Consider the following 25,515-nt stretch of genomic DNA (forward strand, 5'->3'; position numbering starts at 1 on the left):
GGATTGTGATTCCTCACCCACCTGAGGAGCATCAGCGTGACCTTGAGGCTACAAAACGTTATTTCAATCCTTTGCAGCGTCTGTTGCCACGGCGTGACATTTCCGTCGAGACTTGGTAACGCTGCGTCTGTCATTGCGGTGATGCAGGGGGCAACAGCGATGATTGTGGATTCAACTTGATTAACTGCTGGCCGCCTACAGATTCCTGATAAATGCACGCAAACCCAGCCCTTCTACTGAACACCTTATGAAAGGTCCATGCCATCTTTTGGATACACACTTTTGGCATCATCATCATCATCATCATCCGCCATCATCCTAGAGGCGGAGCCAATAGAGGCGGAGCATACATCTCCAAACTCATCAATTACACTTTTATCCAAAACATAGAGCTTAAGTTGTAGTTGATATTTGCTGTAAAAACAAGCAAACATTTATTTAATACCCTGTGAAGCTTCGTGACAAGAGGCAGTACCCCATCATGACTTCGGTCAGCGAAACCTTTGTTGACAACTAGAAGAGCGACTGCTGCTACGAATCACAGCGGACTTTGTCAGAGAGGATGAGGAGGATTACTGCTGGACACACTGGCGTCCTGAACCTGATCCAGTTGAACCAGAATACACAGAGGAGCAACTACAGGCTTTGGAAGCTGAGAGAGCAGCGAGGAGGTGTGTGGCTGAGGCTGTCCTAGCAGTTAGTTAGGCACGACCCTTCATCCATTCTGGAGACGAGTGCATTTAATTCCCTCTGGAGGGGTTTTCCACTGCCCCCCTGGTGGCATTTATTGAACGCTGAATCCTAATAGATTAACATCAACTTTCCAGCTCATAGCTGAGCCACAAATGGAACCTATGGTCCATCCTATGTCTGAGAGTGGCAAACACCTTCAATCAGTCAAACCCTCGGGTGGGGACGGTGGTCTACAAGGTCTTGTCTTCTCCTTTGGCCATGATATCAAGCAGACCCTCTGAGGTACTTGGGGAGTGTGGACCTCTCATTAGGTGTTATTACCTCCTTAATCAACTGCTCCCTTTGTGCCAAATTGTGAAGAGAAAAGCGAGCAAATACTTAAAATAAACTTTAAAACTGTGAATTAATAATCCGAGCTACTACGGGATGCTCCCGCCTGTGTGGGTGTTCCTCAGTCAAACCTGAGTGAAAAGACCAGGATGGGATTTTCTGCAAAGACCATGTCCACTTCTAGGCTCAGGGAGGCTCGCTTTATAGGTTGTGTTTGGAAAAAAGGAAAGAAAGGGAAGAAGATCCCTTCATCAGTTTTTTCCTGAGCGATGCAGGGTACGACTGCTGGTTAATTACAATTGCAAACCTGGAGTTGAGGTATTTGAGCCTGAGACCAGCGAGTCATTGATTCATCGTTCTGAACTGTGCTGTCTGCCAAGAATCATTCAAACTGACATATTGAAAGAAAAAAAAAAAGTCCCAAATACAAAAATACACCAAAAAACCCCCAAAACAGGCACTCTCCAGAGGATGAAGCCCACCATGCAACACAATGTGATTATACACGACCTCCGCAGTCCGATGTGGCCACCATCCATGGTCCTGCTCTACTGTATGAACAGCAGTAACTAATATGGATCAACTTTGTTCTCAGTATCCTCTACAAGTCACCTCGGCGCCCCGGCGCTACAAGATCAGAGGTTAACGCAGTAACTCTGAGGATGACCACTGAGCGCCTGCTTGGCTTGTCATTCGCTGCAGCCCGGGGACCCTGTGGGTGGCCAGGAGAGGCTAAGCTATTCATTATATAACCTTCCACTTGACCTCTCTGGTAAAAGCGCTACGAGCGCTGCTCTCCTCGAGCAGGGATGGAGCTGCTGATGCAGTGACAGCCTCACCAGAGGAAGTGAACACACTGTATTTAATGTTGTTTTCCTTGAAAACTTTCGATACTCTTATTCTACAAAAAATAGCCGTCATCACTGTGTGACTAAGGTGATGAAGACCGACAGATACAGTAGATCAGTTTCTTGGCACTTCTATTTTGTGCATTTACACGTGTGTGTCCGTTGATTTCTGTTGATAATTTGGGGGCCGCTGAAACACACGTATACGAACCCTTTAAGGTGAGAAAAGATATTTTTGGGGAAACGCACTCATTTGTCAGCCAAGAAGATTGACACCCCTCTCTGCATCAGGCCGGACTCGTTAGCTTAGCGCAATGAATGGTAGCGGATGGGAAGTGTTAGCACTCAGCTTCCAAAGCCTGCAGTTCCCCTTTGTGTATTCACAAAGGGGAACTGCAGCTCTGGTTCTTGGTCTATTGATGCAGGCAAAGACCGTTTTGTACTGATGTGAATTTGTTGATATATGCTAACACTTCCACTACCGTTCACCGTGCTAGGCTACCACGGGTTGGTCCCGGCTCCTTCAGAGGATTCACAAATCCAGCAGATTTTGAGGTGTGGGGCCACTACTCTGTTTTTGTCCCCATAATTCCTGAGTCAAGCTTGGCTCGGTCGCCTTGCACCAGTGCTTAATTTGTAAATCATGAGGTACCGGAACGCAAAGTACATATGACAGCTCAGGGGTGAGAGAGGGGCTCAGGTCCCGGAAGGTACACAGAAAACAACAAACAAATGCCCACTTGCCATGATGTGGGACTTACAAGCCTCCATTTCAAATAATATCCATAGTATCAACATTATGACGATAATTCACAGTTATTAGCCTCCTCTGCGCTGTACAGGTGAGTGCCCTCATCACCACAGGTGGACTTACAGTCTACAGTCAGCAGTTCGTTTCTCAACAGGTCCGACTTGAAAAAACAAACAAAAAAGAGCTCACAATAAATCACACAAATCTTCCATTATTATTATTACGGTATTTAAAGATTGGCACGGCGGCCTCTTATTAGACGGTCTGCTCACCATTCAGTTGTCCAAGACACCCCACATCACGTTAGACCCGGCTTGGCTAGCTGGAGGTGAGCCAGGCTAGCAGGAGGTGAACCAGGCTAGCTGGAGGTGAACCAGGCTAGCTGGAGGTGAACCAGGCTACCTGGAGGTGAGCCAGGCTAGCTGGAGGTGAACCTGGCTAGTTGGAGGTGAACCAGGCTAGCTGGGGGTGAACCTGGCTAGCTGGAGGTGAACCAGGCTACCTGGAGGTGAACCTGGCTACCTGGAGGTGAACCTGGCTAGCTGGAGGTGAACCAGGCTACCTGGAGGTGAACCTGGCTACCTGGAGGTGAACCTTGCTAGCTGGAGGTGAACCTGGCTAGCTGGAGGTGAACCAGGCTAGCTGGAGGTGAACCTGGCTAGCTGGAGGTGAACCAGGCTCGCTGTGGCGGCGCGAGCCTCCTGCTGCAGCCGATTTTGCTCGTCAACATGACCGCTGCAGCTGCCCTCGTCGCCGCTTGTGGAGACTTTTCTGCCTCGTTTTAAGCGTCATGCGACTCTTCCTTCATTTTGAAAAAACAGCAAATTTAACTGTCTTTTCGAGATGTTGGCGTTGAAACAGGAACTGCTTATTTCCTCTCTGCTCTCTCCTCAGAGGCGGCGAACTTCGAAAGGTTATTTGTTTGTGTCGGGCGTGGTTTGTTGGCGTCAGCGCATCAACAGATCTCCGACTCTTTCAAATGACGTTGAATCTTAATAAACATCATGAAATTCTAAGGATTTGGTCTGTAAATTTATCTATGCACATTATTGTTGTATTTTAAACATTTTAAAAACATTTTTAATTTTCTTTTAATACAAGAGGTTCCGGATCTGCCCAAATAAGTACCGGAACACAGGGAGGCCAAAATTCAGAGGTGCCGGATCTCGTTCCGGCAGGATCCGGCTCACATTAACTCCTGCCTTGCACCATTCCTACCTCCTCACAAGTTTGCACACCAGCAGCAAAAGCTTCAGTAGCATTGGCTAGCATTCATAAATGCTGCTATTTGAGCTGCTATGTGCTAGTCGCTACTTTTCTCTACTTGGTTTAAGGCCCACTATTTTGTGGGCAGCGAAGTACCAGTGGAACTTATCCTCTGTGTGAACTGAGCTGCCACATCATGTCATGACCACGTACCCGTGGGCGAAGGAGGGAGCCATCACACTCGTCAAGCACACTGGACTTTGGAGAACAAATGTGCTGAGTCATGGCACCAGATCATGCAGTTTGTCCAGGAGCTTAACCTCTGACTCCACTGATGAACGTGGTGAGAATGAATCAAAGCAGGAAAGTTGTGAATGAAGCATGAGACCAAGACGACACCCGCTGAGCAACGACACTCCGCAGTGACTTTAACAGCTCTTTACTTGTGAGTCAGAGCAGCTCCCGCTCCTCTTCAGGAAGGAGCGGGAGCCCAAATCTGCTTCAGTTTCACAGAGTGGGGAGGCTTGAGGTGTGTGTACCCGAGTACGAGACTGTCCAAGCCTGTGTCCTTGCCCGTGCGTGTCGTAGACAGCGGCATCACACACAGACACAGGCGAGGCCGCTGACCGAGCCCTTTGCAGAGAAACAGCCGCAGCATCAGCAAATTGCCTGGAGTTGAGGCCATGAATCCTAATGGGATCATGGGATTAAAGATCAAAAGGAAGTACAGAATAAAAAGGCAAAACATAGAGAGAGAGAGACCATCTGCCCATTTGCTCAAAGACCCACCCATGAGAACTCTGTGACAGGAGGAAAGTGTGCTCTATACTGGCAGCGGATGCTGAGAGATGGGATGAGAGAAGGGAGAGGAGAATGAAAACATGAGAGGGAAGATAGAGAAGATTTAAATGTGTGTGACAGAGAGCTGGATGGAGTGTGACAGCCCCCCCCCCCCCCCCCCGGGCCCTATGCTGTGGAGAAGCCAAACTAATTTGAGGAAGGAAGCCCTCTGAGAGGGGCGCCAGCAAAGAGCTGCCAGGATAAACTGCACACACTGCCTGATGCCTTCCGCTTAAACGGGACATGGTTCCTTCCAACATACACTGCCCCCCCCCCCACACACACACAAACATGTTCCTGCCTCGCCCTGCTTGCCCCGCCAGGAGGAACCGGAGGAGGCATGTGGATTTGATGGAAAGGTGTCAGCGGAGTGATGAGGGAGGGAGGGAGCGTAAGCCACTGCAGCTCTTCGACAATCTGTTAAGTTATGAAACACTCGGTGTTACGTAAAAATGGAGGGGAGCGAGGAGGAAAGTGGGACAGAGTGACAAGACTGTGAAATTCCTGCCTCGGAGTTTCTTCTTGGCTCTGTTACCAGCAACGACGTCAGAGAGGTGCACGGCAACCGTCCACTAGATGGCACACAACTGCCATGGAACAAGCAGTCAAGGCTTGAAGTGCCAGAGTCCTCACCTTCACAGCTACGGACATTAGCCTGCTAACATTCCCATCAAGCCCTGTTCCTCTCCTGATCTGGCTCCTGTCAGCGCTTGTGGCTGTTTGATACGGTGGGCCATCAAAGGAGAAGCTGCACGCCAGACCGTCCACGCAGGAGGGAGCCAGGAGGACAGGCACAGCTGGCTCAATAAAGGCCAATGTCACTGTATTTGTGTGTGTGTGTGTGATAATGATCATGATGCCTATTCTGTAAAAACAGCACCCACTCCAACACCCAGGCTCACACACACAGAACTCCAACCATGCTGTTGTTGAGCAGAACATTAAAGCCCTCATAATCGGCCTGCAAGCTGCCACTGGTGCTGATCCAGACGGAGGGAGAGGGGCGAGGAGGAAGAGAGAGAAGAGGAAGGAGTGAGGGAGACGAAGGCCATTTCAGTGACGAGCCTCACTATCAGAGAACAGATGAATGTTGCAGCTACTGAAGCGATTCGACAGCCATTCAAATCAAAAGCTCATTAGTCAGCGGCAAACGACTTTGTTCAGAACTTCTCTTTGGTTGGAAAAGAAGCCTGGAGTTGGGTAACGCAAACGTTTGGCAACGCTTCCAGAGTGGAGTTGGGTTTGCCAGCTCTTCAGATAACAGCTAAGCTGGACAGACATCTTGCAGCTTAAAAGCTTCCAGCGATGAGCTCGCCAGGGTCAGGATTTCAGTGCCATGATGATTTATTTACTATATGAACATTCTGTTGCAGATTCCATGTAACTGGATTATTGTTACGAGAGCTCCAAATGGACAAAATGGAATAAAATGGCAAACCTTTGGGAGTGTCACTGATCGGGCGCGAGAAGACGCATCGAAATGTGACTCTTCATCACAAAGACAGCTCTGTTAAATCAAGGTTACTGATCATGAACTAACCATTCCTCCACTATGGTTCACCCATGGATGACTTTGTCAGTTATTTGGACATTCATCACAGGCATACCCAGGCTGAACACCGACCTTGGGTACTTGTACGGCACCAACAGAACTCATCCAGTGCTAAACATCTCCAGGCTGCGATCTCAGTCTTTACGAATCTAAAAGTGCCCCCAGTGGAAGGTTGAAAACAGACGGATTAAGTTCAGTCAGGACCGCTCCAGTCAAAAATCATCTTTATCACATTCATAAGCGATAAAGGAGGAGCAGGGGTGGAGGTGGGCAGAGAAGCTGGAAGCTACAGTAAAACCTAACATCTGTTGCGTTGATATACTGTAATATGTCTGAATGGGTATTGAAAAAAATATTGGCAAGGCACCAGTGTCAAAGTCAAGGTGCCAGTAAAGGCACCCGCACTGGAGGGTTGTGAACCACACCTACCACTGGATTCAACACTTCAATTTAGGACATTTATCACATTATTTCAGGCAAAAACTGTCACTTGTTGGTCAAGGACTTGTTCCAGCTTGAGCACCAACCCTGCGTACGATGTTCCTGTTCTTTGCTGTTTGCTGCCACAAACAGGCAGTAGAACAAACCGGCAACAGTTTCAGCCCTGCTCCGTTTCCAGTGGAAGTCGTGCATGGGGGGACAAACGTTTCGCAGTGAGAACCTGAGACAGAGTCACAAGCTGACCCCCCCCCAGGCTCCTCAGACCCTTCCTGCTGGTCATTTTATCAGACAGGTTCAAAACCTTACTGTTTCGGCTCCAGCTGCCACCATCACCACATCTATGTCACGGAGCCGCGGCAGCGTGTGTGGCATGTCGATGTGCTCGGCACCAGGAGCGACAGCCTTGGTTGACACGTGCACAACTGAGTAAGGTTGCTCACTTAGGATAAAGTTTTCAGTAGGTTCATACAGAGTACTGAAAGTACTCAAATCAACATTCATCATCTTTCCAGGAGACTTTGCTGCCCTGTGCCTCGGTTCCCATGAGGCCGTCGTGGTCGTGTCGTCGGTTGTGGGGACAGAAAACCCAGGAACACTTTTTTTGTGTTCCAGAAGAAGTCATGACCCAAGTTCACTACTTATTATACTAAAATCTTGAGTGAACATCATCTCATATGCTTGCAGTAACAAATCACACCTGACAAATGCAACCCTTCTTCTCTCAGAAGCTCCCTCTCTCTCCCAAGTCCATCCTCGTCCACGCGCTTCAGCTGCCCAGTAACACGCGAACACAACCCAGACTGTCTGAGAGCTCAGCCAGCCTTAACAATATGGCTCCACATAATTCTGCCTCACGGAAAAATCTCATCATTCACCAGAGAAAATGGATTCCATCTTCCTACGGCTCCATGTGACGCATTCCAGTTCAGCATCCAATGGAACTCTGACTGACGATTCCAGCGGGTAACTAAAGCCTTACCTCTTCAACACCCCAGACGTGGCCCTCGACCCTGTCCCGTCAGTTGAGTGCAGTGTATATCTCAGCTGTTCCTCGCCACTGGTGACAAAGTCAAGGTGCTACGAGCTTAAAAATGCACGGGAAATTCAAGTGGTGAAATCTGTCTGTGGAAAACTTGCAGTGGTGCGGCAACATCTAACACCAGTCTTTATATGTGTGTGAGACGCGTTCAGTTTGGGAACGCCAGAGCCTCTGTAGCTCAGGTTAGCCTGGAGCTGGCAGTGTTGCCTCGTCTCTAGGTGGTTACCAAGGGGACTCACTGGACTGTTCCCACTGTGCAGAAGTCTAGAACACAAGAATAAAAGGTGAGAACACATATGAATACATTGAGTTCATATCTGATTTTGCTGATGATCTTGGTTTAATGACAGGGTGACGTTTGAAGCTGAGTTTTCCCGCCGTCGTCATCACGACAGGGATGATGTCTGTCAGCGTCACAGACCTCCTGCTTAACTGAATCGCTGCTGAGAGCTTCCTATGACCTTCCTCTTCTTTTACCATCCATATGGTGAATGGCCACCTGTTTCAGGTGCATTGCTGCCTTGTATCAGCTCTATCTATCCAATGTCATTCAATTACAGGATAGCATGTAATAAAAAAACTGCCATTATCGGATGATGATGATGTGTGGGGACTGGTGTTGTGACCCCGGTGAGGAGAGTCGTCGTTTCATGCATCGACTGCGAGCAGAAACCCACTGGCAGGACCCTGGCTTGACAGCACTGGCAATCGCTGCACACGGTTGTTTGCTTTGCTTTGTCAGAGCGTCATGTAGATGCTGATTAACAGCGAGGAATCTAACAGCTTGGGAGGGACAGAGAAAGGGAACACATGCATAATCCATCGGCGGGGTCTTTACGGCGTGTTGGTGTGTGAGGGGGTCTGCGTGAGAGAGACAGAGCCTGCGTGAGCTCTTACATAAACCCTCAGCGACATGCCAGGCAGATAGAGCAGTTCAGCTCGTGCACTGCTGGAGCTGCTGCTGCCTCCAAGCCTCCGGGGTCTGCACACATGCACGGACGCACAGACGCTCAGTCCAATCTACTGTGTAATATGTATTTGAAATCATCCTCTTGTTCCTATTAGAGGGGTTTCTGCTGAGATATCACTGTCGCTGAGGCTAAAGAGGCTAGCAGAAGCCATTAGCCGGCTGGTTAGTTAGCTAATTTACTGTTTGTGTCATTTTTCTTAAAAGTGGAGCTGTTGCTGCAACACTTTCACACACGTGGCATCACCTCTGAGGTTCATCAATTGCTCCTCGCATCCTTCATGGTGCATCATCATCATCATTCATTCAAGTCACGTTATCATCAGTAATATGGCACGGCAGCACCCAACACGCCACTGCGATCACCAGCCACCGGCTAAGTGTTACATGTACGGCTCCTCTCTGACAACGCCTGCCCGCTGTGGCCAAAAACGACAACCTGATAGCGCTGAGAGTCAACAACCACTTCGGCCGCGTGCGGTCCAGCTGGACCTCATCACACAGCTCGTATAGACGAGGAGGGCGGCAGAGAGGAGCAACCTCACCTGTGGCATTTTAGCCATTTCTTTCATTCTCAGTATAAACCATTGATTATAGCTGCTTTGGCTAAATAGACACTAATTCTGCACTCCCAGTTTCTCAAAATATAAATCAAAATATAATGGCACAACATGGCCGAGCAGCAAGTGCAACACCTAAATCATTGCAACTGTGGTGCAATTATCACCACCATCCCCCCCACAAATCCTGAGTTGACCTCCAGCTGCCGCAGTCTGGTTGTCGCTGCTTAGCATGTTGTTCAGCTGTTAATCAACCGCCACGCCAATACGGTAAAAATGGCTGTCGATTCCTCCAGATGAGTGAAGAGTGGTAAATGCTGAAATCCTCCATGTGACGGCATCAGTTTGGTGACTCAGCGTGTAGACCTCCTCTCACCTGACTGGCACGCGTGAAGGAGACAGCAGCCTCTGATGTGAGAGAAACTCGGTGCTCACCTGTCCCTGACCCCGGTTTATCTGCAGTTGCAAAACCCCCATCTGGCAGCTCTAACGCAGCATGAAGGGGGAAGCAAGGACAGCAGATGGCACTATTGCACGAGGAAACATATTTCAGGCATCAGAGGAAGTCGAGGAGGCCCGTCATTGGTACTGAGGAGGTATGGAAAGAAAGGAGAGGTAAATACATGATATTCTCCATGAATGCACAGACCTGCTAGTGTCCATAAACCAGATGCAACAATCCCTTCTGTCTTTAGATGTGTCAACCTATCAGCTTTCATTCGTGTTCCTCTTCAGTTCTGACTCTGATCTGAATCAAACGCAGAAGCAGCCAAGCAGGGCGGGAAGCAGCGTGTGACTCACTGCTGGTTGCCAGGTTTGGCAGGTAGACCTGAGGGTTCCTCTCTTCTCCTTGTGATGCAATTCCAAGCGAGGCAAGGTAGCAGAGAGGAAGGACGCTGGCGGCCTGTCCAGGATGGGTAGTCTTTAAGTGCCGAACCAACAGAGGAAAGGAAGACAAAAGAGGCCCAAAACATATGCAACCTCTTTTCTGCTTTCTCCACGTCGTTGTTTATCTCCTTTGTGTGTGACTCATCAATCCGCTCTGGGCCTAAACTCAGGATATATGGCTGCTCATATCTTTGCATGTGCGCACGCATGGAAAGCCTCCTCCCTCTGAATGTGGAGGCCAGACGTTCCTGTGCTTGGAGTCCCTGCTGCCTCCATCCATGAGTCCATTTATCTCACTCAGAGATCCAAATGTGTTCTAACCTGGAGGTGAGTACCAATACAGAGGAGCACTTCCTGACGACAGAGGGGCCCTGGAACAAACAGGTCTGTGGCCCACTTTCAAACCACCTGCACCACAAACACTCAACGGGTTTCTGATGTTCTTCCATTTTGGGGGTCCAGTTTTTTCGCACAAAAAGTAAAACAATTTTCGAGGAAGAACTCTGATTAGGGTGGCAAAGAGGTTGATTGATGGAATTCAAGTGACCTGAGAGAAAACGGGACAACCGCACCTCCTTTAGACTCTGGTCTTTCCTGCTTAGCGAGCTCTCGCTTCAACAGGGAGGCTTTGACCAATCACAGGTCAGCTCACAGAGAGGGCGCGCTCCTATTGGCTGTTCCTCCAGGCAGCGCTGCCAGCACGACACTTCAGTGGAGAGCTTGAATCAATGGTGGGAATCTGGCAGAGAGAGATCTCTATTCCAGCATTGACAACAAGTTGTTACACCACAAAACAACATAAAAAGGGAAGAAAACTGAAACTGGAGAGTCATAGGACGGTGAGCTTTGCCAGGAGGTCAGGAAGTGAACAGGAAGGAAGTCTAGTCTCGCTCACTGATCCAGGATCAGACTGAGGATCAACTCACATTAGTGCTAAATGAATAAGTTGGACACTGCTCATCTGCAGCTAGCAAAAGAGATGGCGTGACAGACACAAGTCCTCACATTCTGCCTCTGTACGTGGTTTGCTAGTTGCACAGGGGCAAACAGGAAAGAGCTCCAGAGGGTCACCAAAATGGCTGAGAAGGTCATTGGGTGCCCTCTACCCAGACTGGAGGACCTTCAGGGCTCCTACTGCCTCAGGAGAGCCAACACCATCCAGACGCTCCTGGGCCATTCAAACCAGGACAAACAGACTGAGAAACAGAGCCTTCCCAACTGCTGTCAGAGCCATCAATGCTTCCTCAACGACATGAGTGCAGGAGGTCCATGTCCTGCAACCGTCACTGCCTCTGTAAAACATCCACCGTCAATGCAGTTCCCACGGCTTCTGCACCCACCTCTCTATTCATATATTCAGTAAACCATGAAAACCATGTTTATGTATATGCCTTCCCTAGACTTTGTAAGTCTGTATATTGTGCATTGTTTGTTACATTGTTTTTGTGTTGTTTTTTTTATATACATTTTTTCTCTGCACTGCAAAGCCTGCACCTTACCTTTCGTTGTACTCGTTACGATGACAGTAAAGTGAACCTGATCTGAATCTGAAGTGAACAAACATGGAACTGTCAGCTCTTCATCGGCATCATTTCCCTCTAATAACGCAGTCAGGTCAACATGCTGTGGGGGGCAGGCGCCCTCCTGAGACTGCAGCGTCTGCACGCGCTCGTCTGCTGAGGCGAGAACAGAAGCAACACAGCTGTTGTTCTGGAAGTCCTGCTTTAACACGGTCGCCTTTCACGTCTCAAAGACAAGCATCTCGAGCCCACAAAGCCATTTTCCCGCTCCTGCATCACTTCTTTGCAAATCAACAATGCAGAAGGAGCCAGCCACATATAATTAGCTTGAGGCTAATAGCATCTGATAGCTAACGAGAGCAAGCCTGTCCAGAAATGTTGATTACAAACTCTCACCTGGGAATCGTCTGGAATAATACAGCTGTTTCCCAGGCAGTACTCAGTAATCCACTAGTGCTTTGCTGAGAACTAAAACAGACAAACTGCTCACGCAGCAACTGTCTTACTCGCTGCAAGTCTCTATTAGCTTCAAGCTAAATAAATGTGGCTGGCACTTTCGGCATTCTGGAGTCACAAAGAGGTCATGAATGGAGGGAAAAACATCTCTGGCGCTCAAGGCACTTATCAGTGAGTATTTGAATGGCAAAATACACTTCTTGGGTGAAGTATTACTCTAAGTACAGCTGGTAAAAATGAATCCAAAATATCCAGCTTGTTCCTGTTCATTTCCATTAATCCCCACATGTTCCTGTTGCTCTCGTCCAAGTCTGCTGGATCCTACTGCTTAGGCCTCCTTGTTGCCCTGTTGTTACCAGTGATGACAAGTTCCTTCATTACTATGACTTTGGGGGAACGGTTGTTTTACCACCGACTCTGGAGGACAGCACCTACTGGTGATCATCCCTCCCCAACGTGACGGTGTGTATTTTATGCGTCGCTTTTTTTGCCAGGTCTTTACAAAGCTCTGCGTGAGTAGCGGTATTCACTTGTGCTGAAGCAGTCCCACGTGACAACCTTTGTGTTAACCCCGTTTCTTTGATGGATTGATCCGATGGAAGGTACCACCTTGTCCACAAACATATCTGAAGTCCCAAACGCTGGCATCTTTTGTCTCCTGGAGGCTTGAATGAGGTTACATCCTTCATGTATTTCATCGTTTATTCATTCAGTTCACCTCAGTTTGTCACTTTACATTTTGAAAGATGCACCCACTATCCCATCTCAGCCAAAACACGTTGGCAATATTGGTCGTCCTTGCATCCGTATTTCCAGCAGTGGGAGGCTTGTGGGAGGGTCATGAAGATGAAACGATGGAGGCGGAGCAGGACAGGCAGATTATGCTGAGCTTCTAAAACTTTTATCTGATCATGAGAATCTGAGAGCAAAGTAGTGGAGACAGAGGTGGAAGTGTCTAAATATAACATCTTCCCCATGCTAGATTCCAGAAGTAAACCATCACTGTATTTTCTTCATCTATTTTTTCAGTTGCCAGTTGTGCAACAACATGGATACCAGGCTTGTGTGTATGCTGAGGATGAAGGACAGGAGACTAGTTTAGCCTAAGACAGAGACTGCAAAGGGTGGAAGCAGTTATGTCTCCACGGTGGAATTCTAAAATTTCACCGCTAACGCAACATGTCGATATTTAACAAATCCTTCCATCTGCTTTATCGAACCTTGAAACAGGTGCTACGGCCAGAAGAAAGACTGCATTTCCCATGAACACCTTCGCCTCATGCTGTTATGATCTTGACTTTCTCAGCTTGCGTGGAGGAAGCGCATTTGTTTTGGAAGAGTGGAAAAAAAAGGATGCAGCATATCCAGCAGGAGCTGCTTCAGGAAGCCTGGCTGGGGGGCTCCAGCACCCGCTGGGGGGCGGACGTTTCCTCCGCTTTAGAGCGAGCAAGGTGCTGCTTCTTGATGCTGCGGTATCAGTCTTCTCATCTAACTCTCAATCACTGTACATCCCAAACTGTCAAAATATTCTTGTCAATAGGACGAGCTACATGTTTGATTACAGACAGAATATTACAGAGGAAAAGCAGTTAAAAATAGGACACACGAGAGAACAAAGATGAGACGGCGGATAAGAGGAGCAGAGGGAGGGAACGCCAGGCTCCTAACCTAATAATATCCTATTCCAAAGCACCCCGGGCTGGGACTGGATGGCCACTCCACTGCTCAACAAGACCCATCCGACTTCACCTGACCTGACCTCCACCACATATTGAAATAGACAATAACAATATCTCAGCAGCACAGTATTTTCCAAAACAGACACGATCCTGTTTTTCATCATTTTGTGTATTTAGGAGAATAGAAATCTAGATAACAGCAAAGAGTGATTCTCTGTCTCTCTCCCCTCCTGTAGGTCAGGCCGACGGGGATCCAGCATCCCTCTCATGGGTGGATGTTTGCTGGCCCAGTGGCTTCCTAACCAGTTTAGCGTCATCTCCCTACCGCCCCACTGTGTGCAGTTAGTACATAAAGCGATTTGAGCCTGATAGCTTTGTTGTGTTCCATGATAACAACTTCTCATGGAGGCCTTCAAGGATCAATCGGCCCTCCCTAAGAAATGCCTTACCATCCCACTTCTCCTTATTCCCTCCTTTAGGACTGCAGCAGCAGCTGTTGCTGAATAATTCATTTGGAGCTGCAGGGTCTACAGTGAAACCAGGAACACCTGACAAGTCAAAAACCATCGATTATTATAAATCAGCCCATGTGAGCAACCTGTCTCTCTCCCTCTCTATCCTCTGTTTATCATATCACGTTCTTCACCTCAGACCATCTTACAGGAAAACTTCAGGCTTTGCAGAAACACTTTGTGCTTGAGAAAATGACGTAAGTCCGCGTCTCAACTACACACTGGGATGAGTGGCTGATCCTTGGTTTACTCAACCTCTCTGAGCTCAGCATCTTTCTATATTTGAGCAAACAACACAAACAACAAAAAGACGTCTTGCTTTTAAGGAGGTGTGTGTGTGTGTGTGTGTGTGTCTGCCTGTGTTGAGACAATGATGGAGAATGGCATAAGAGCTTCTGAGATGACAAAAGCTATTTTTGGTGCGTGACAGCCACAAGCCCGCTTGGACCAAGAGGAAAGGAGGCGAGAGAGGAGGTGGGAAAAGAGAGAAGTGGAGAAAAGGAGTGAGAGATGACGGAAAGGAAAGAGGAAGAGGAGAGACATGTAATGAGATAGAGGAGTGGGAGGAACAACTGATATTATGTATTCAGGAGTGTGTACACACACCTACACCATCAGCTGCTATGAATGTGTGACAAAACAGAGAACGCTGCTGGTTGATCCAGACACGAGTGGGCGCGCACATCCGTGAAGACACGTCAGGTGCAGGACCAAAGGGTGCAGTCACCAAACAAAGAGAAGCTCCCTGTGAGACCTCCGAGGAGGAGCGACAACCTGCTTTTGCTGCGCGACACTGAAGGCTGAAAAAGATCACGGCAGCGTACGTGATGTGAGGAGACGCCACACAGTCACAGGCTCATTCTGTCACACTTCATGTGCTGTGCAACGTCATATTAACGCGACGCCACGTCAGTCCGAAAAGCTTCATGTTAGCTATCACCAATAACAGTCACGTGGAGGTCATCTTCAAAAATGCTACGCTGTTGTTCAAAAGGAGGCTGCAGGCGCGCCCAGGACAACCCGCCAGAGACAATCCTGATCTAAAAACTGCAACACAGCAAATTAGACGTTAACACTTGACATGAAACACAGGTGATCTTCTTTTACGTCACGAGTCACACAAACATTTGACCTCATTGAAGCAGCTTAAGTTGTCCACTGCGCTGGATTATTCTGAGAGCCGTTCCAAGTAATTTGTCACCTTCGTTCATACCAATGGGACGGATGAGATATTCTATGTTAGTCAAACCCAGTGTAGTTCAACAGCACCGCAAACTACAGCCTTCAGAATGACCGTTGAAGTACATCAAGTGCTCCCTCAAACAGCTTCAGCGAGAACCTGAGGGAGACTGATTGCAGGGATGTTGTTTGACACTCAAGACCACAGCTGTCAGGAGTTGTGAGGCTTCACTTCCTGTCTCTGTATCAGTGACCCCCTGCTAACGCTCACACAACAAAGACACTCGGAGGTGACTTGGGGGCGTGCTTCTGTTTCACGTTCCTCCTCCACTTCGAAAACCGCTAACCATACACCGCTCTGGCAAGAAACGAGCGATCATAAAGCGTGGCAGACACGAGCGTCTTACCTGCTACCACTGCAAAGGTATTAGGGGCTGGGACGCACTGGTGCAAACTGGTTCAAACTGGTTCTAGCAGTCCAAACGGAGACAAGCTGAACAGAGCAAGGGACCTTGAAATTTGACACAATGGTCGGTAACAAAATAGTTTGGTGAAAAATGACTTTTATAGAGCCCAAGTCAAATACTGATCAGCTGGTTTTGATGGATAAGTTGATTTATCTGATATTTTCTGATATGGAAACCGCGGTGCAGTAAGACATCCTTGGTCTCACTCAGAGATGGCGTTCAAACCAGTTAGATAGGAAACAAAGAACCAGAACCAACAAAGACATCAGGTTTCACTGCTCGATGCCATCCTGATTTCAGTCAGCAGGAGCGGAATGAGAGGGAATATAGTCCACTAGATGGCAGTAATACACCGGTGTGCAGGTTCAAAACTAGCGGTAAATAAACTAGCAGAGGAAGAACAGAGACGCCCGTCGGCCATCTGCACTCGGCCCGGCTGTAAAATCAAGAGTATCAGCCAGTATATCAATATGGGACCTGTTTTCCTAGCAGCACCAAGGACATCGACTGTGTAGAGACCCATCAACTTTATCAAGCAGCTTTACAAGAACATCATATTGTCTTGATGACTTGGGAAGGTCCTCGCCACCATATTGTCTTATTGATATACATCTACAATAACATACTGATAACAGTCAATCTATTTGACTGTGAAATGTCCTCTTCACTAAAAAAGTCCCAACAAAACATTTTAAACACAACTGTGTTTGTTTTTGCCTGATGCAACTCATTTCTGAATGACGCAATTAATATTGTGAGATCCATTTGAACTGAATTACCAAGGCTTTAAGTGTCATCCTATTTCATGCTCCCCAAACTGTCTCTGTGTAAGCTAAAACCTCGTCTGAGCCACTCTTCGTTTGTTTTGGGATGTTATGTGCCTCCGAGCCACTAGAGGGGACCAGAGGCACGTGGTCGAGGCCGAGGCTGACCAAAGGGGATTTAAGTTCATGCCAATCAACACAGAAGTGGCTGATGATGGACTGCGCTCGTAACATCAAGGAAAATAACAGCATTTTTATTTTAATGTAATGTTTTAATGTGAACTTGGATTTTGTACACGTCCAAGCATTCCCCCATGAGCTGGTGGCAGCTCCAGCACTGGGCCTCCTCACTTCACCTGTCTCTCTGCTCCTTCCTCAGCGGACGAGCAGTTCCTCCGTGTGTCCAGGTGAATTATTAGGTAGGTATTTTCAAATGGCGCCTCCTGGAAAAAAGATGAGCTTCCGTGGCTCATTTTCTGTGTCAATCTACTGATCCATCTGTTTCGTTGCTGTCTGTCCTCTGTCTCCAGTGATCAGGTGACATATGTTTCCTCACACAAACAGGCTGCTGGCCAGATGAGTCCGTCTGACGCTCCATCTACCTTCCTATCATCCAGCCTCCGTATGTGTAGGGAGGCGACATGGAGTCTCAGAGGTGTACACACACACACACACACACACACACGCACACACACACCCACACACCCACTCCACAGTAATGCACACATTCCACACTGGTCAACAGCAAAAGCCTCGTGGCTACGCAAGCGAGGCGCAACAGAGCGGAATCCATCCATACATCCATATTCAGGTCAGCTTCTGTGTGCTTGTGTGTGTGTTTGTGCGTGGGCTGGTGTCACAACAATGGATCCAATCTACAGCAGAGCCGTTTCCTCTCCCCCTCATCTCTCTCATCTACAACAACAAAGTAGACATCCAACATTCAGACTGGATCATTTCAAATGTTGTCATTTTTCTCACCTCATGCATGATGACACCAATACGACAACCATGACACGTATTTCTAAACCTTTCGGCCTGCTTGGAGGATCAGACAGCCGTTACAGATCTTAGATGCAGCGTTCATACATAAAAGTGTTTTTCTGTGTATTCATGAGTGCGTCCTCCACCCGACGAAACAGAAGAGTGTGAGAGTTCAGGAGAAACAGACGGAGTTGCTGTGTGCAGCAGAAACTGTTGGTCATGAGCACAACAAAGCACCAACTGGCAGAGGACCAATGGTATTGATGCTCATTCGTGTCACTGTCGACCAACACACACACACACACACACACACACACACACACACACACACACACACACACACACTCACACACACACACACACACACACACACACACTTCAGCATGAACAAGACTATCGTTAACGTCCCCTTGTTATTCTGTCTGGAAATCTGATCTTCATGGATGTAAACACAACATCACACACGCAGGTTATCGGTTTCCACCGTCTGAAAGTTTCTCTGTGCAACTCTTTTCACTTTAGCGGGTGAACCTCTGAGCATGATTTGTGATGTCACAACCATTGTGGGCCCAATCACAGAGTAAAAGAGGCCGGACGCTCACACCAGAGGGGAGGCCGGCTCGGCACTCTCCGCTGACCTTGTGTCGTGTTCAGGTCTCTCGCGGCCCAGTCCATCTGCTAGCTAAGAACTACAAACAGGTTAAAAAACAACATCCCAGGACTAACTTTTCATCAGCTTCCGAACTGAAAAACCTGAACCTTTAAGGAGAGAAAACTGGTTGATGAAGACTTGAATGTGGCTGTAGTGACACCATTATTTTTGCAAGCGCCTTCGCTAGCTTTCCAGCATACAACTTGATGTACTGCGAGTGCTAACAGGCCAGCATTTCTGACGGCAGGTCTGCTGCCATCAGCGAATGAATGGTGTGAATCAGCAGCAACATTTTAAAGTGAAAACAGTGATATCAATATGTTCCATCCAGCTTTCTGACAGCTGATTTCCATAAAATATTTTCATTTCTATCCTGCAGCTACTTGGTAGCATACTGCAGCGCGGCGCTGGGTTCCCCTCTGGTGGGCGTGGTTAAGGCATCCTTATGCAACGTGGCCATATTTACATTTAAAGCAACAGACATGGAAGCCGCACGTTTCACGCTAAACGAAGGTTCTAAAGACGCTAGACTGCAGGTTCATGGTTTTTGGCAAAACGTTAGCAGCGTTCTGGAGACTCCACAGACTGGTAATAAATTATGAAATAAAAGATAATATGGCCCCTGTAAAGCACTGGCTAGAGGGGTCCTTAAGGGTGCATCATTTACTCTATGTAATGTGTGTGTGTGTGTGTTTGGGTGTGCGTGTATGTATGTGCTTGTGTTCATGGCTATGAGAGTGCGCCTGCTGTCTCTGCATTCATCAAACCCAAGAAAAAAATCGAGCGACAAAATCTATCACCCTAATGTTTCAGGGAGTGTCGTTATCTTGTTACAAATGGCTCCCAGGGCGGCTGGCGTGTCAGAGATGAGAGATTTCACACGCTGTGCCATACAAGCGTTTCAGTGCGAATTGGTGCAGAAACCTCTCTTCTATTTTTACATCACAGTCTGGGATTGGCAACGCCACTAAAAGCGATAATCCACTGAGGAACAAAAACCTGAGGCAGGCCAGTTCCATGATGGCGGAACGATTGGTCAGGATTCACGAGTACAGACGCATCTCTCCCAGAGGACGAGAGACGGCCATGACTGAGAATATGACAGTCAGAGTTACACAGGAGGGGGGCGGCGCGGCTCAGAGGTAGAGAGGCCGTCTAGCAACCGAGGAGTCGCTGGTTCGATCCTCACTTCCCCCAGTGACCATGTCCAAGTGTCCTTGAGCAAGACACTGAACCCCTGCTCCTGATGGCCCTGTGATGGACTGGTGACCCGTCCAGGGGGAACCACGCCGCTCACCCAATGTCAGCTGGGATAGGCTCCACCCCCCAGCCCTTAACGGATAAGCGGTATAGAAAATGGATGGATGACGGATGGATGGATGGATGATGGATGGAGTTGCACAGGGGAACATTTCCTTCACTCTTCTATAGAGAAATGATGGATTGTATGGAAAACTAAAAATCACAACTGTCAATCCAATCTGTCAGTGACCCTTTTCATGTATTTAGTATTTCATCACTGATCAACGCTAAGCTCAGGATTTGATGACACAGTGAACAAAACCGACTTCCTAGAATATTAAGATTTGCTGCCTTTCTCAGATTTAAGTCCTTAAAACCTGAAAGAGTCTTGGGAGGACGCTGTCGTCCACCTGATACTCATTTAGGTGGTGGGGGCTTTGACACTTTCCCCTCCTAATTAACGACTCAACGGAGAGGCTTTGGCGGAGGAGGTTTTTCCTTCATCTGTCTGCTCATCTCTTCTTCCAGAATCAGAATCAATTCTGTGACGCACAAAGTAAATTCACACCGCTGCTCCCTTCTGTCCATCTCACTCATGGACATTTAAATGGTCTCACCAACTGGACTCCATGGCCTCTGACTTAAATGCCTCCATCCATTTGGCCGTACTTCTGAATCCAGCTCAGTAATGATGTGCTGAGTAATTCACCACAGCACCTCTGATCAAAGGAGACTGGAACAAGCATCAAGTATACAAAGAAACCCCGCTGATTATATGTTGCTACACAACAACATCAAATATGGATATTGCAGGATTGCCCTCAGATACGCACACCTTTTATTTGCAGCCGATAACTTGCTGCCTCTCCTTCCTTTTTCTGCTGATCTTTGATGTCTCTCCCTCTTTATCGCGCTCTCTTCCTCTCGCTCCCTTTTCATAGCCTAAGAGATTATTTCCTTCACAAAGGCAGTGGGAATGAAAGGAGTGAAAGACCGAGCACAGAGAGAGCAACATAAAAAAAAGGTGAGAGAGCAGCATGCGAATGTCCAACCAAAACAGCGCATTAACTCCAGGCAGGCCGCCGAGCGGAGGAGCATTTAGCACCCTGGCAGGGGGCTTCTGGACAGCTGTCACAAAGCAAAGCTCTCAGTGCACAGGTGTAAGTCCAAGCCTGCCAATCTCATGCATGCATGCACAGTGAAGACGCAGGTTCAGCTCATCATGGCGCTGACGGCGGCAACGCAGTGGACACGCGCCTTCGTGCTCACACTTTTCCATCTCTGCCCCTCTTTGTTTCTTGCTTTCAAATGACACCAACACGCTGTTCTATCTCCCTCCCACCAAACATACAGTATGAAGCCCCCCCACACCCACACCCACCCACACCCACACAGAGTCACTCTTCACAGGAACAATCTGTCCTGTTAATGTGAGGTCGTAGCAGACCGCTTTTCCACTTATCAGCCCTCTGGATTTAAATAAAGCCCCATCACTGATACACTGTTGCCTAGAAACACAATAGGATGCGTCGATACCAGCATTCACCCTGAATCCTACAAGACCCCCTTGGAGCTGGGCCACTTGTGTGGCTGTACATCCTCCTGCCACTGTCGCTTGCGCACCCTCCTATATCTGCTGTAAAGAGATTTAAAGGAATACTCTCATTTCTTTCTTATTGCAAATTCCCTGCTGACCAGGTTCATGTTTAATAATAATACAAAAAAGAGATTTCATGCTTTCAGTAGGTTGAAATGGCACAAACTCATCTGAATGGAAAACAAGTGTGTCCAGTGTTGCCGTTAGTTCTGATATTAGCTCGTTGGTATCCTGGCAGCCGAACCTTCACGTGTTCAAAAGATTGTTCTCTCTCTCTCCTGGCGTCAGCTGATGCATGAGCTCCACTGGCATTTAGAGGAAGAGCACTCCTGACCCCGGTGCCCAGGAGTGGCTTATATAACGCCAGCACCCTCTGGCATTTCCTGGCATCAGTGATAGGAGATGAATGCCTGTTTCCTACACAGCTCGGAGTGTTTGCTGGGCTGTGAACTCTTAAGAAGTTAAAGTGTATACAGTACAAGCAGGATGCTGAGATGAGTCTGATGTAACAACCCCCCCCCCCCCGATCGCCACCGAATGTACTGTTTTGTTCTTTTTTTTCAATAAATTTCCAGGTCAGCAATTCCCAATTGTACTTCAATAACACAATTAATGCTTTTTTCTTCATAATGTGTTTACTTTCTAGGAGCCACAGTCAGAGGTGACTGCGGACAATCACGTTCATCTCTACATCATTACTCTCATTTTCATAGGAAATCTGTAGAAGTTGATGCGGCGGTGTGAGGCAGGTGGGTGCTGACTGGTAAGCAGGTGGTTTTACGGGTAACCCAGTACCACATCCAGAATCCACCGTCACTGCCCAACACAGCTTCACCAGGCTAGGACGTCCCTGCAGCGCCGCCTTCCATTTAAAACAGGATTTTGACTCAAAACTGTGTCATAATCACAGTTCAATTAAATTTCAATCAATTGCTGTGTACACACGTGTACTCATAAATAAGGATTCATGTGTACAGACATGCCATACACATAAAGACCCTACGCATGTGCATATGTACATACATCATACATGTATACATTCATGCATGCTTACAAGACAAGTACAAATAAAAAAGGTCCACTTAGGAAAGCCCTTATTTCTGTATCTACCGTTGGCCGTGACAGGAAAGAGTAGTACTACAACCAGAAGATGAAGTACTCCTCTTAGACTATATTTGTACAAGTCTATATTTGAAGCTGCGATTTTATGAAAATACTTCAGTAATTTTGAATCCACCTGTTTACCAGACAAAATGATTCAATCCCTGAATAAATTCCCACTGCTCCGTCAGAGGTAATGAGATACGGTGGGCTACATATTAGCATGAGAATATTACTCATCTGAGCGTCTCTGATATCTGCCTCTCTGTTGGTTTTCTGCCCAGATACAAGAGGGGCGAATGGGATCAGAGCAGGATGTCTGCTCCAGCCTGACAGTTTATTATGTGAATGTAAGTCCTGAGTGCTTATTGTGCTGATTCAGAGCAGCGATTCCCCAACCAAGTCTGAAAATACCAGCGGAGGGAAACCCACAGAAATCAACGGTCCAGCCGGTTCATCGAGTCTCAAGTCTTCCTCCAAGTTCTTCTGTTTCTGGTTCTCAGATATGTTGGCATTTACCTCCACATGTTTCGACAGCCGTCCTGCAGACTTCCCCGGGAATGTCACTGGTCTTGCTGTGACGTGTCTCATCAGCTGTTGTTGCGTAGCTCCCCGCGGTCTGGTTACGTTTGCTTGGAAAACACTCCAAGGAAAAACAGTCTAACATTGCTGCGACAGGCAGAACGTGTCAAGGTAAACGCCAACATATCTCATCTGTGTACCAGAAGAAGTAGAACGTTCCTCTGTAAACGTCATATCTAACTCACCACCAAGTCATCTGCTATGCTAACGTAGACGGTTCGGACGCACCCTGACGAGCTTTCACAGTCAGTTGCCCCACGTGATGAAAGACGGGGCAGCCTGCCATCAACAGGAACGCCCTGTGTTAGCTTACTTCAGATCCTTGCTCGTTTTACAGCCTGCTACTTTAAAGCTACGGCGCTAAATCTGCCAACTTGAATGTGGGCAAATCATTTAATCAAGCTGCCGATGTGAAGTGAGTCATTATGTGAGAGGATGCCTGGTGCTCAGAGCATTTATCCACAGTTGTAGAGCGTTTTACTGCAAAATCATAGCAGCGGAGTTGGCCACGACTACTTCAGTTTAGCCCTCTGCTGACTGGAACCTAGATAAATATTTTATAATGTAGCTCTCAGAACTTTCCAAATGTCATCAGACCAAATGGAAGGAAGTATGACAGTGACACTTCATCAACACAGTTTATCTGTTATTTCTAAACAGTAACGATGTTCTAGCCTGGCTGTGACGTGCCGATCCACTCTATCGCTTTAACGCTGTTGCTCAACCTGTCCTTCTCTCAGTCCCTCATAACCGCCCAGCACCATTACTGCTGAACCAGACGTCTCCCTCTGGAGTTGACGGAGACCAAAACAAAGCTCAGTGGAGGTTCGCCAGGTTGACCAGCTGAGGTTCTTCTTTTCAACTGAGTCAGTTTTCACTCTGGTTCAAGCTCAGGGGTTCTTCTTGTGTCACAAAGTGAGAGGGACCTTGAAAATGGCAGCGCACAGGAAGTTGAAGGCGTGGAGAGCAAACTAAAACTATCATCGAGCAATGGCAGGCTTGTGCCAGCAGTACATGGCTTCGACACCGCTCTCCTTTACTGAACTCCAATAAACTGTCTGGGTAAAAATATTCTTCTTTTCCATTCATAGGAAATTTCACTTGGCTTTAGACAATCTGGCTACACTATGATTCATGTCACATCTTCTGTTTCTCATTTCTAGTCAAGTCTAACTCTCCAGTCCTGAACCCTCTCGTGTGCTGTGTTTGTGTGCAGCCAGCACACACTCCTGGAAGAATACGTGTGTAACCCATCAACTGGAAGGGAGCCAGTGGAGCCTCACCTTGACGTAGAGCTGCTGGAACTCCTCCAGGTTGAGCCGGCCGGTCGGACAGTCCTTCAGGAAACCCTTGTACCACTGCTTCAGCTCGTGTTCGTTAAATTCTGTGTTCTTCACCAGATCTTCCATCACCTCAGGGGTCAGCTTGCTGTTCTGTTTCCCCATTTTGCCTGTCAAAAGAGAAGGTACAGGGTGTGCATACACACACGCACACACACACACACACACACACACACACACACACACACACACACAATATCCATTATGTTATGAGGGCATTTGAAAGAGTGATTCATCAAAGCTGAGAATAGACATTTCTGGAGAACTGCTGAAGTAACAGACTAATGGGTGCTATATCCAGGATCAGGACAGGTGTCACATGTTGGAAATTAGTAATAGTTATTACCCCCCCCCCCCCATTTACCAATATGCCCAGTTGATGTAATCTGAACCTGTCCGCTCCAGTCTACCTTCGAGAGGCTTGCATTAGTTTCATGTGCTTGCTTCAAATATAGAAGCACTTATTTGTATCTATTTCATACTTAAGAAGAAAATGGACCGAGAGCCGTGTGATGTACCCGACGTACGTATTCATCTCAATGACTGCATCTAGTTTTCACTCTGTTTTTAACACACTCCAAACACTTGGCCCGACCAGCCCTCAGCTAGTTCTCACGTGAAGCTTTGCTCTTCTGCTTCCACCGTGGTGAGGAGTCAGTAAATGAAGATTTAGCAGCAGTCGGCTGTGACCTTTTAGAGAAACTCAAGTGTTCTACTTTCTGCTGGGCAGCTGCGTCTGGGTGAAGCTGATCAACCCAAACAAGGCTGATGTTGCCACTGCCCCGACTGTTTGTTAAGCAGCCCGTGATTACGTGGTTAGACTTTCGGAACACTCGCTCCTACTAGGACTTACGACTGTCATGTTTTATGAGGCCTCTAAAAGGTCTCATGAAATACAAAATAAATTTCCCCTCTTTCAGTCCTGAGGCCCAGTGTTACTACTTTATCTCTTGATAGATGCAAACCTACGGCTGAACATCTCTCACAGTATTTTCTACCGCAAAATCCTTCTACTTTCTCTTCTTATAAAAACAATTCAAAGGTTTGGAGACTCATGCGCTCAGGAGTCTGTACTAATTTTGTGTCTGATGACGTGTGCTTCTCTGATTTTTATGCCCCTCCCCTGATCTAACATGTGGTGCACTGTGGCTCCAAGATGTTTCCTCTCTATAAACTTAAATTGTACAAAAAAACGTCTGTAAAACATTGTTCTGAGCGTCAGAAAAACCCAGCGATGGGTCTGACAACACTGAGAAAATCTGAAAGGGCACATGATGAAATAATGTATCCACATTTGTAAGCAGAGAGCTACTCAGAAGTAGCAG

General features: G+C 47.5%; 1 protein-coding gene across 1 annotated transcript in view; it reads right to left on the reverse strand.

The window, feature by feature from the left end:
- vsnl1a (visinin-like 1a) overlaps positions 1-25,515 on the reverse strand; it is a 36,570-nt gene that overhangs the window by 4,851 nt on the left and 6,204 nt on the right. Inside the window, exon 2 of the mRNA XM_086190366.1 lies at positions 24,134-24,300. Within this exon, the coding sequence (XP_086046492.1) occupies positions 24,134-24,295 (162 nt within the window). The 5' untranslated portion in view covers positions 24,296-24,300. The remainder of the gene's footprint in view (positions 1-24,133; positions 24,301-25,515) is intronic.

This window comes from Aulostomus chinensis, chromosome 20, assembly GCF_037954235.1.
Source record: "Aulostomus chinensis isolate RoL2024-O1b breed Wild chromosome 20, RoL_Achi_v1.0, whole genome shotgun sequence".
NCBI classification, from domain to species: domain Eukaryota; kingdom Metazoa; phylum Chordata; class Actinopteri; order Syngnathiformes; family Aulostomidae; genus Aulostomus; species Aulostomus chinensis.